The sequence below is a fragment of the Lepisosteus platostomus genome, chromosome 5 (genome assembly GCF_059453375.1).
Source record: "Lepisosteus platostomus isolate fLepPlt1 chromosome 5, fLepPlt1.hap1, whole genome shotgun sequence".
Taxonomy (NCBI): Eukaryota; Metazoa; Chordata; class Actinopteri; order Semionotiformes; family Lepisosteidae; genus Lepisosteus; species Lepisosteus platostomus.
This window is the reverse complement of record NC_142615.1, coordinates 12,770,177-12,782,679: the sequence shown is the minus strand read 5'-3', so window position 1 is coordinate 12,782,679 and position 12,503 is coordinate 12,770,177. Positions and strand designations below refer to the sequence as shown.

Below are 12,503 nucleotides of genomic sequence, written 5' to 3'. Positions count from 1 at the left end.
GGTTTATATGCATATTCTATGTATTAATAAATGTATCCTCGTGTATTAGTACCTGTGTATGCGCGTTGTTTGATTAATATCGCATGGTTGGATTCTAAAGCCATCAAAAGAATCAATTTTGTGATTTACTGCTACAATTAATAATTGTCCCAGTAAATGCCCAAACCCTACAGAACTGGTGCCTTCAGAGAGCACACTACATTGTGATGACATCTTTCTGTATGATCAGGACAGGAGCTGCAGGTCCACTGTGTTGTGGCTGCAGTACAGTTTTAGCTTATTATTACAATACTTTTTAACAGCGACAGATTCTTAAGATCACGAGGTGTTTATGATATTATTTCAGTATTAAGCTGTTACTACATTCGGAACTGTCCCATAGGATTCAGTGTTCCATTAGTTTGGCACTAAACTGCTTAGTCTATTGCAGGAATTGTACTTAGTCCTGTCTCCTGTCCTGTAGTGTCCTCTAGAGGGCAGCAGCTGTTTCCTTGGGCTCATTGCAATTGGGAACATTGTGATTACTGAGCAGGGCACTTAAGTCAGCAGACGAGCGCGTTGCAAATCGGTATTAATCTGGCGTACAGAGCTGCATGCTAATCTCTGGATCATCTCCAGTTAATGTGATACTGTTCTTACCTTGCAGTTGACCCAATCTGAATACTGGCACCAACCCTGTTATTACAAAGAAACTTCTTGTGTATCTACCGTGATACATAAGTTTGGTGGAGAGGTTTGGCAGCCCATATTCAGTCAAAGATGTGTGTGCAGATCACTGTGATATATAGGCATCAACAAACTGACAAATACAATATTAAATGTTTAACTGATAAAACCCAAATGAACCAAACATGTATAAATTAGTGGTGGAAAGGAGTCTTTTTATATAGCAAAGGGTCTCTTATCCTTTGGTAAGAACGTTGGGTATATAACCCATTGTCCTCAATATTAGAAATGAACCCTTGAGCATTGCTGTTGTACCAACGATCCTCAAAAGTGCTGCCATTACCACTGTTCCATAAAATCCTAACATTACCTGTCTTGCATAAATTGTAGAACATGCCATCACATTTCAGTTGCTTCTCAGTAGCAGTTTGATCTATTATCACCCTTACTCCCCACATCATAACCTTCACTCTTCTAATTCTAGTCTCCTAACTGTCCCCCAAGCCCGTCTACACTGTATGGGTGACAGGGCCTTCTGCTGTTATGCCCCCAAGCTCTGGAACTCTCTCTCCAAGGATACCAGAGTCACCTTCCCTAAACTCCTTCAAATTCAGACTCAACACCTTGTTCTGTAGAAGAGCCTTTACTGAACTGGTTCCATTCTTTACCCCTCTGCTTCTACTTTCCTTAGTACCACCAGCCATGGTCTCCTCAATCTATTGGAATTGTTTTATACTGTGTATTCTTATTGTAATTCTGTCAAGTGCTTTGAGAAGCCACCTTCGGAACCATTATATAAAATAGTTTATTCTAAATCCTTGAAACTTTAATAGGGCACTGCAGTAGGGCTAAAAATTGACAGCCTTAGTGGGCCATCATGATTTGTGCAAATTATAGGTAGTCACAAAGGAAGACTAGGATTCACTTGAAATCCATGACACGGGACACTGAAACAGGGGAGAGGCTTTGTGTAGTAAGCGTTCAGTCTCAATCTACACCATCTGTGTTGCTGGTAGAGGTAGTTGTGAACACCTGTCTTCCGGATCAAGTACTGGGATCTCCAGTCTCAATCCTAATACTTCTCATGACCGTCCACTACCACTGCTGTGAAACCAACACCCATAACATAAGACCTCCGAGATTCTAACTGCACCATTATTCATTGATGTTCACGCACCAGTATTATTCCTCTGCCAAGGAAGGGAAGGCCTACTTTACACCAAGCCCCTGTTGACAATTCCTTCCTTGTGTTATTTTAGTCAGTTTGTGCAGCCCAGAATAGGACACCAGATCTCACTCTTATTGGGCATTACAGTAGCAACTCACTCCATAACCACTACCCCTCTCGGAAATGGGAGGATTTCCAGTATATTGAACACCTCTGTCTCTCCCACAGTAAAAAAAAAAAAAAATAAATCACACTGCCCTGCCCAAGGAATAGTGCACCCATCTTCCCCCAGTACAACACTTTATTACTCCAGCCATTTTCAGTCCTCATTGGCAGCAATATGGGAAGCATTCTTGAAAGGGGAACCCCCACAAATACTTCCATTGATTAATGGGTCTCACTTCCCTTGAACTCCTCCACCCAATTCAAACCTATAAACCATAAAGAAACAAGGGCAGGCAGAAGGGTCTTCCACAGCTTTATTGAGATGTTGCCATTACAAGGCAAGTGGAGGCAGGAGAGTCACAAGGGCCAGGCTGGAGCCTTCATTCAGGCACCTGGGGAGGAAGGAGAACAATCCAGCTACACTGCAGGACACCACCCCTACAGGAGCTCCTCCTGCCAGACCCTACCTGTCCACTGGCCAACATCTCCAAAGTCATCTGCTCCCTCCACATCCTCACTGGTGCTCTCAGCATCTTCACTGGAGCTCCGAGGGTCTCCTTCCTCATCCTCAGTCCAGTCAGCTCCCACATCCAGAGGAGCTTCTACTGGTGCCACAGCCACCCGACTACTGGTCACCAGGCTCCTGGCACCTGTGGACAAGCAACACCCAGGAGTGAGGGATCTGCTATACCCAGAGACCCACAGTCTACTCATCTAAACAGTCCCTTTGTCCAGCACGGGATCATTCCTCAGTTGTCCAAGCATGGTTGTCTCTTGGGCAGAGATGCATCCACAAGGGATAGAGAACCAGACCCACCTTCATTCCGACTGCCAGCACACCTGGACTCACAGCAGGCACAGACCTCATGGTCACCATACAGCTCCTCCCACCTGGAGGAGAGGAGGAGGACAGGTGAGGCCTAAACCTGGCATGTCCCAGAGCACCCTCAGCAGGCTCCTTGCAGAAGTACCTCTTAGCCTCCCTGTTGTAGGTGCAGGACTTGGTCCCTGGTGTTGCTTTAGCAGGAGCCACAGCCATGACACAGTGCATGTACAGCTCAGTCACTTCATGCTGCAAGAGGGAAGGTCACAGCATTAAGGGATCAAGGCCAATAGAGGGACAGAGAAAGACCTTCTGCCATCAGTGAAGGCAAGTTGGCAGCTCTAGGCACTACAGCTGCCACAGTCTGGTTCACATCTAGATCATGGATGGAAAAGCAGACAATGGATCAGTAGAGCAAGAAGGCTGAGCAGCCTTTGAGAGCAGTACCTTCCTGGACAGCTTCTTCTGGAAGAGGAAGGCATCAATTGTGAAGCGGAGCACATCCTTCTGCTTGGAGGGGACAAACCTGGACAGGCAGCCATCTGCCTTGCTGTCCACCATGCACCTGGGGACAAGGACAAGGATGAACCCCTGCAGGCTCTCAGGGCTCCTGCCCACCTCCCCTCCCAGAAGGGGCCGGACCCCAAGTTGTCGATCACGGGGAAACGGGGCTGGGAGTGCTGGTCTGGTTTCTCCGTTACGTAACACGAGTGGATGTACAGCCTCTGCTCTGCTGTGGCAAAGTAGGCAGTGGCCTGGAAGTACATGGGCTGACCCAGGAAGTACTCATCCTTAGGAGAGAGCCGGACCCAGCGGGCTGGAGAGAGAGAGGCAGCATAACACCTGCACACAGCACCCCCTGCAGGCAGGAGGAGCCACTCACTCAAGGAGCTTACAGTTGGTGGTGAGCAGCACAAAGCTGTGTTTGTTCTTCAGGTCCTTGAAGAAGGTCCTTCTCCTGGCCCACGTGGGGACATAGCCAACCTTGTAGGAGTAGTGGAACCTGCAGAACAGGGGGGGATGAGGGGCATCTGGACACTTTCCTAGCGGCTTCTCAGCAGCAGAGCCCTGCCTACCTGTTGTAGGAGCACTTGACCGGCACAGAGAAGGGAATGAAGCGATGCACAGGTGCACTGGAGGAGGGCGGGGCATAGCGGAGAGTGTTGGAGTACACCAGGCGGCCCTGGACAACCTGCAGGGTCACAGAGGAAGGGATATTCCCAGGAAAGGCAACCCCGACACTGGCCCTACAGCTCACGTCGATACACTGCCTGTAGATGAAGACCCGCTTACCGATCGCTCGGTGCCGCACTCGTGAAGCCCGTAGATGAAGTAGAAGTAACTGCGTGTGGTTCGGCTGACGCTGCAGTTGCCCAAGGTCACCTCCGATGGCCGACAGCTGAAGCCGAACAGGAGCCGACTGACCCTCACGTACATCCTGCTGGAGTCACACCACACAGCCACTCCTCGGGTGCCCCCGATGGCCGGGCGAGCCGGCTGCCGCCCTCGCTGGGGAGGAAACAGGACGCTCTTGATGTAGGCGGGTAAGGGGCGGCTGCCGGCTTCGGGCTTCATCTTCTCCTTGTCGAAGTAGGGCGAGTACGCGTCTCTGGACACGGGAAGGCGGCGAAAGTCGGGAGCCAAGGACTGCGAGTCGTTCTCGCTTGCAGACAGGTCTTCGGAGGGCGCATCTGCCAGGTTCAAGTCCTCCAACTGGGCTGCGTCTTCAGGAGCCGGGAGGTCGGCCTGGAGCGCCAATTCCCGAGAGTCCCAGCCAGCCGGCCCGGCGGAAACCAGTGCGGGGAGCCCGGCCCCTGTGCACAGGCACAGCATAAAGAGAAACGAGCGCATCGCCAAATTAACGTCCCGCTCAATTGCTACAGGAGTAAAATAAGTAAACCACAAAACTGTGTTGAAGCAAGAAAGCATAAAGTGTGAACGCGGTGACTAGGTTTTTATACTGGCAGGACCTGTTACCGCACACCTGGTCACACAATCAACACAATCAATTACATACAGAGATCCGGATTGTTCTCAGCGTCTAATTAGAACCTGATTTCAGTCTGAGGCGGGACTCCGTGAAGCCGCCTGAACATTTTCCCGTGTGTATCTGACCTCAGCGGAGGAGTTCCACGCAATTTCGACAGAATTAAATCACCCACACGTGTAAAATTTGCTCAGATTAATTTATTGTTCAATTAGTTTCTAATTTCCGTGGAAAGTGTGTTAAACTCGCTGTCAGACAGAGTACGGAACATGCGACACGTCCGTCCACACTTTCTTTTATCGAGGGGGCTGTTCTATCAACACGTACCGCAATGAAAATAATTTTACTATTTTTCACGTGTAATTCCATGTCATATTAAAATGTGTAATACAAGCATCTCTTTGCTTCCCAGTAAAGAAATACTGATCAGCTTTTGACATGATCTGATAATAATTTGTCTGATTTTCCAGAGATTGCTTTTGCTTCGCAGCACCGAGAACCTATGGAAGCCTGTTTCCGCCAGGGAGTAAAAAAAACGCACTATGGTATCTCAGAATTGTGACTTAGAATCATAGAATTGCGACCTAAAAACTCAGAATTTTGACTTTATCTCTCACATTTGCGACTTCGAAAAGCCAATATTTCATTGTCTGACCTTTTGTTATTGTAACGAATTCGGGTTCTAGGGCTTGTGCCCTCGCCGCTCCCACCCTACTTCGTGCCTCACTCTATTGGCTCAAACCCAGGTCTTGCTAGCTAGAACCCGAATCCGTTACAATAACAAAAGGACAGACAATGAAATATGGGCTATTTCGAAGTTGCAAATGTGAGATATAAAGTCGGAGTTGTGAGTTACTAAGTCGCAATTCTGAGTTACTTAGTCGGAATTCTGCGATACCATAGCGCGTTGTTTTGTAACTCCCTGGCGGAAACGGGCTTTCATACATTTCAATTAGTCTGATCAGTGCAGGACAAGTTAATGTAGAATCATTACTATGTCTGTCTCTTGTTTGTATAGAAATGAATGTCTTTGACAACTTAATGTTAGTTTTTAATTTAGTTTTACGATGTAGGTCATGTGTTAACATATGCACGAGCATACGAAATGTCTCACTCCTGATTCAGCTCATGCTCCATAGGAGAGAAGAGATTCCTCCTGCTTCTCGTACAATCATATCAGAACAGAAGCCCGTGTCGCCCAGCTCTGATTCAAGAGCGACTCGCATCTTCAGCCCTTTTTTTATTCGTGATCCTAATTTTCTTTAGTTATGATCAATATTGAACTTTTTCTAAATAAAACGACAATAATCAAACATGCAGGCAGACTTTTAAAAAGTATTAGGAGCTGACAGGGTGCCCCTTTGGAATAGTTGTCAGAAAATGTGAGAAAAGGAAAGGTACGTAAGCTCTCACACACAGCATTAGAGATTGGCATCTGATGGAAAAAAAAATAACTACCTATCTCCCCAGCATTTAACGGTGCTGTTGTTTTGATTTTACATATTGTTAGCATTTTAATGAATTGTTAAAAGATTGATACACAAATCGCTAAATAAGAAAACGTAAAAACCCTATCTGTAAGCAATTGGCCATTCATATTCCTGAATTTTAAATCCCTGTGTTTTTCTGTATCCGAATGCCTGGTGCAGCTAATTTGAAAGCAGAGTCTACCATTTACAGAAGCGTATTGTTGCCACCAAGGAAAAAAAATCCTGAGTTTACAGGAGTAAAGAGGAAACAAATGCAAACACCGTTTAGAAAAAACACACACGTCTCAGGCCTTAACCATGACAAGGATAGGATTTGAACCTAGACGAGCAGAGCACAATGAATTAGCAATCCAAAAAGTGACTCCTGTTTAACTTTCTTTTCGCTTGCTCGATTTGTAGTACGCTCCTAAATCCTTACAACCGATAAACAAAACGGCTTCATGTGCCACAGCATTCTGCTGCAGGTACGGTTTGCACCGTGTATTAGGCGAACCCGAATTAAATATTTCAAATATGTGAAGAATTTCATGAAACCTGAAAAAAGATCACAGCCAATGTCAGCAATTCAGAGCCTGTAGGCAGCTTCAACAGAACAAAACGATCTGAAGCCGCAATAATTTCATAGAGTGTATTATGACACTCTAACCACGTTGTTGCTATTACTGCTACTTCTGCTGCCGTTGCTTTAAACTCTACTCAGCGGGCAAGTAATGTTGTACAAAGAATAGACTACTTTGAGCCGTCCAAATTCCATTATGTGAATTTAAGCTTTTTTTTTAATTAATAACAGCATTAGTAATACAATGCGTGCTCAGAAACCTTACTTATTAGCTTATGAAGCAATAGTGTTTCGACAATTTGCGGTCTTCAAAAAGTAAACGCTGAAGTTTTTATACTTCCTTGTGAGCAGATCACCTTTGATTTAGAAAAGGAAAACTTACTCCTCTGTTGCTTTCATTGCAATATCTGAATCGAGACCCAAGCGCTAAGAAAGCTGAAAAACGCAGAAGTCATAAACGCGATTTTAATTTAGACACACATTTTCTAATGCAGCCTTCATTACAAGACAGTCTATTTCTCGAAAGCGTGTTATGTAAAAAAGAGAAAAACGAAAATATATGGATGACAATATTTAAAAGCTTAAGATTTTACTTTTGAGAAACTGTCATTTTATGTATCTAGACGCTTTTCAACCACTGCTTTTAGAACTTTGCTGTGCTTCCTGAATCATTTTCAGCGTTATAAACTGGGTGTGGAAGTAGCGATCACTTTGTAGAGCAGTTGATAGACTGGAGCTGTTCAGACTACTCTTGTTATTTCTCAAATGCTTCCATCATTTTTCTTTCAGGCTAGGACGCGAGTGTGTACATGTATTTGGTTTTCGTTTCACTGATTCCCATTGAAGATTTGTGAATTAACAAGGAAAGAATCAGTTGCCTCGGAAAGCAGAAGGTTTGGTTCTCAACGATCTTGAAGACACGCCCATGTAGAGCAGCGTGTGATGATTCGTACTATAAAAGACCAAGTGCTCAAAGTGACGTCTGTGTTTGCCGTTGAAACTTTTCATCTCGGGCGCACTTTTAGAAAGCAAAGATAGAGCAGTTGTGTTGAATCACACTACGACAGCTGTCAGCAGAGTGGCGCAGCAGAAGCGTGCTGGGCCCATAACCCAGAGGTCGATGTATCGGAACCATCAATTGCTATACACACCGTCAGTCTAATGAAGTGAATTTAAACTGATCTTTTTCTCTCGTGTATGTGCAAGCTTCACACTTACTGTATTCGTTAATCTTTACCAATAGCAGATGCCCAAATGTATCTTTGGTTGTTCTGCGATCCTTCATAGTTTCCTCAATTCCTTCAAATGAACATCCATATCAAAGCAATTATATATATATATTACAATTAAGGTACATATTAAAAATATCAACGCACATTTCTATAATGCTCATTTAATAATGATTGTCAAGGATTGTCAAGTTCTCCAACAAATCTGTGTTCTAATTTTAAAATATTTTTGCTAAGGATACAACGGGTGTATAAATGAATTCTCCCAACAGCCAGTTAAAGAAAAATTCCACACGTGAGGATGGTTTTCTTGGACATTGACTTAGGTACTGAATTGTTTACTTGTTTTAGTTGCACACGAGTAAAACACGAAGATTTCCTGCAACATTCAAGAGGGTTTGCGAAGAAATCCCTTCAATTTTTAGCGGAGATTATGTTTACATCATCACAATCTGAAGCACGTCCCTGAGTGCGTTTGACCCACCAGCCCTTTGTTTAACAGCTGCAGAGGGACACATTCCCGTTGCTTTTCACAAATCACTGGCATTTTTTTGCAGCATTTCTTCTGTCCTGAGAAGCAAGATTTGTATTTTATCTTTCAGAAGTTGTATGAATTTCTTGAAGTTCAAAAACAACTTTTTCCTGAAAAGAAATGAACACTTGCTTCAAAGTAAATCAAGACGTATGTGTCTCTTGCTGTGTGTGCTCGTATCTGTCCATCTCTCTCTCCTCTTCTCTCTGGCAGTCTGTGTAGAGTATCTGAAGGGGATGTAACACCACTTGGAAAAGAAGAAAAATTCTCAGGAAAAATTCTCAGGAAAATTCTCAGGCAGAATAAAAAATCATAATTCTTTTCTCAGTCAGATTCATTGCTCAGACTCACACTCAGACAGGATCTCAACTCCGTACTGCTCTCTATCCTCACAATCCAGAACCAGAAGATATTCAGACAATCAGTGCTGCTACATGAACAATATCAGACAGAACAGCCTGGACTCATGTCACATTTCCCCCTTTTATCCTTCCTCCCAGCCCTCTTAGAGACATAGAAAAGCCCCTGGTTCTCCTCTCTGTGAACTGGGCTCAGGGGTCACTGATCTGGCAGTTGTGGGCTCTGTTCCAGGTTGAAAGCAAGAAGGTTCTATTAACGCTTTCCAGGACTTCCAGCCCTTCAGTATTACTTTCTTTACTGTATGTCAGCCTCCCAAAATGTTTATAAATGTTTTATAACACACATGAGTGTGGAATTATCTTATTATTTATATATAGTATTTATGTAATAAAACCCAGTAGTGACAATATGATCAGTATATTGATTATTTGTAGCCGATTGTCCGATGGTCGTGTCTACAATAGTGACCATTTGACCAGTCTGTAGCTCTGGGCAGTGGGATTCAGATCACACAGAAGATCTGTCTGTGTGTGATTCCACACCAGCCCTGGGATTCAGCTACTCTCACAAATGTCTCACAGACTGTCTTATAAATTTACAATTAGATGAAGTCATGTAACAGTTTTACAGATAATTTAAATAATCAGACAGCAGTTTTGGCAGTGGATACATCTCCACATGGGGGAAAGGGACAGTAAAATAGTAAGGAAAATACAAAAGAAGAAACTGAAATATATGCGCTCACTGTAAAGTACGAAGAGGTGGTCAGACAAGCAAAACAGCTTTGCGGATAATGTGAAGTGACATTGTTTTGTGTCAATCAGCTCACGGATTCAGCTTCATGTGCCTTAAGCTGTGCATGCCTTCATGAAGACTCTCTTTAAGATGATTGCACCTTTCATTGTCAAATCGCCTTCTTTGGATACAAAAGTTGCACCAATACTAAGAGAAAGGATGAGGAATGGCTTTTATCAAGCGATTGCATTGTTTGTTTGACTGAGGATCCTTGTGTGCTGAACTGGCCTCTGGAGAAGTGTAGTGCAGTAAAACAGAAGGTTTGTGTCACTCAAGATTGTTACAGAACAGAACAATACAATTACAATACTTTTGTGAGAGTAAATATTACTGGTGCATCACAGTTCTTATAATGGTGAAAACAGGAGCACCTTCTCTACATTTTTGACTGAAGTATTTAAACGGAAAGAAATACTATCACTATGCAATTCATAAATGCAATTGAGCTCCTATAAAAGTTCTAGTCTGATGAAACAATGTATAGAATTAGGTGACAATATCGGAATTCATTCAAATGCACAAGATTAATTTTCAGCAACAAAAAAAGTGCTCGGAAATATTTTACAAGAATGAAACCTTACATTCACCTAAATAAGCATTCACCCTCTACATTAGCAGAGAACAGTAGGACAGAAGGTTAGTGTCACTGGACACTGCATCAGAGAGGCCGATCTCTTCTCCCTCATTATGCAGGCTTACCCACTCATGATGAACTGTCCTCCAGCGATACTCAGCTGCCATCATCGACTCAGACATGACGTTCATGTACATATTATACCTTAATATGGCACTGCGTTACAATAATTTGATCAAAACAACTGGTGAATAAATAATAATCAAATATTTTTTCCTTTCTTTTAGTAGCTAAAGACCAAAAAAGAAGCATTTATTCTTTTCCTCTCCTACCAGCCCTTACAAGTCACCCAGTTTTTAGTTTAGAGCTGGATTAAAGCTCCAGTCTCTTTGAGGGTTGAGTTGGAATCCCACAGCTGCCAAATATCTCCAACTATCTCAGTGTTAAGAAGCAAAAAAACTCACATTTGCTGCAGAAGGAACAGGAGAATTCGTGCCATTCAGCCTTATAGCGTGATGTCATTTTCTCATTCTCGTTTTTAGATGCTTGTGATCGAATCTATGATCCTTATGAGTGTGGTCACCCTCCATAAAGGTAGCACAGATACAACGTGCCACGTTTTCAGAGAATCACATTAATTACAGGTCAGAAGAAGGCGACAAAGTGTCCGCTAGGCAGTCCAGCGATTTCAATGGTGTTCTCTGTTGTTTAGGTCCAGAATGACACCCGTTACAACCAGGAAACACACAGTGTCAGGCATCAAAAAGACTTCCCAAAACCCTGATCCTCTCCTTGATCCGGTGATGGCATCCAGACATTTCCTGCAACACAGCCAGGATACGGTCTTCAACAACACGAGTGAAAAGCTAATTCCCAACCTTTGCAATCCTTTGCAAAGAAGGACCACATGTGCTCAGTGTTAAATGCACTGTTCATTATTAATAATAATAATAATCTTTACATTATATAGCGCTTTTAAAGGTGGCTTTTCAAAGCACTTTACAGAATGACAACAATAAAGTTAAAAAAATACACAAGATAAGCAGGATGAGAATACACAGTTAGAGGAGACAATAGATGGTGGTATTAAATACAGTAGGAACAGAGGGGTAAAGAATAGTGCATTAAAAGCTCTTCTAAAGAAGAGGGTTTTGAGTCTGGATTTGAAGGAGTTTAGAGAAGGTGACTGATATCCTTGGGGATAAAGATCCAGAGCTTTGGGGCAAAACAGGAGAAGGCCCTGTCACCCATAGAGTGTAGTCCAGATGGACTGGGGGACAGATAGGAAAACACAATTAGAAGAGCGAAGGTTGTGAGGTGGGGAGTAGGGCGATAACCCAGACAGGTACTGAGGTGCCAAGCCATGGAGAGCTTTATAGCTGAGCTTGAGGATTTTGAAGTTGACAGGAAGCCAGTGCAAGGACTCCAGGACAGGAGTGATGTGATCACAGTCCAGTGCTAATTTCTTTCTTGTGGCTGCTGGTTCATTTTCAACTGTGGACTCTTAAGAAGTCCTGTATTTGACTTGATCAACACCAATCCCTAGAGGATTTAGAAAGGTTCAATAAAAATGATACATGACTCTGGTGGGACTCAAACCCACAACCTTTGAATGACTTCATTCTATCAAGGCCTAGAAGTCCAACGCGCTCTCCATTGCGCCACAGAGCCAGCTGTATGAAAAAGTGTTTGCCCCCTTCCTGATTTCTTATTTTTTTGCATGTTTGTCACACTGAAAGTTTTAGATCATCAAACAAATTGAAATATTAGACAAAGATAACACAACACAAAATGCAGTTTTTTAAATGAAGGTTTTTATTATTAAGGGAAAAATTAAACCTACATGGCCCTGTCTGAAAAAGTGATTGAGATTTATCAGTCTGGAAAAGTTTATAAAGCCATTTCTAAAGACCAAAATTATCCCAAGAGCACAGCGAAGACTCATCCAAGAGGTCACAAAAAACCCCACAACAACATCCAAAGAACTGCAGGCTTCACTTGCCTCAGTTAAGGTCAGTGTTCATGACTCCTCTCCTTAAACTTGAAGTTTAAGGGGAGGATTTCTTTGTCAATTCAATTAAACGTTTCAGAAATGCTATTGATGTGTTTCACACGCAGCACGGGCTCTCCTTTGCTTACAAATATTTTTTTTACA

The 12,503-nt window shown here is 43.3% G+C and overlaps 1 protein-coding gene and 1 non-coding gene across 2 annotated transcripts; both read right to left on the bottom strand.

The window, feature by feature from the left end:
* Positions 1-2,748: 2,748 nt before the first annotated feature.
* LOC148663683 (zona pellucida sperm-binding protein 3-like) lies at positions 2,749-4,853 on the bottom strand. The gene is made up of 7 exons (XM_088632864.1): positions 4,116-4,853; positions 3,899-4,014; positions 3,719-3,825; positions 3,465-3,639; positions 3,270-3,387; positions 2,971-3,071; positions 2,749-2,890 (listed from the first exon to the last, which is right to left on the bottom strand). Exons 1-7 carry the CDS (start codon positions 4,749-4,751, stop codon positions 2,749-2,751), a joined length of 1,395 nt encoding a protein of 464 aa, XP_088488990.1. The 5' UTR covers positions 4,752-4,853.
* Positions 4,854-11,926: 7,073 nt separating this feature from the next.
* Positions 11,927-12,019, bottom strand: trnar-ucu (transfer RNA arginine (anticodon UCU)). Its single transcript has 2 exons — positions 11,983-12,019; positions 11,927-11,962 (listed from the first exon to the last, which is right to left on the bottom strand). It is a non-coding gene; the product is annotated as a tRNA-Arg (tRNA).
* Between the last annotated feature and the right edge of the window lie 484 nt (positions 12,020-12,503).

Excerpts from the sequence above, each read along its gene's own strand:
- LOC148663683 (XM_088632864.1), bottom strand. The coding sequence starts at position 4,751 with ATGCTTTCTTGCTTCAACACAGTTTTGTGGTTTACTTATTTTACTCCT. Across the intron at positions 3,640-3,718 it reads TGTGCTGCTCACCACCAACT|CCCGCTGGGTCCGGCTCTCT; the intron begins GTAAGCTCCTTG and ends CTCTCTCTCCAG. Across the intron at positions 3,072-3,269 it reads AGAAGAAGCTGTCCAGGAAG|CATGAAGTGACTGAGCTGTA; the intron begins GTACTGCTCTCA and ends TCCCTCTTGCAG.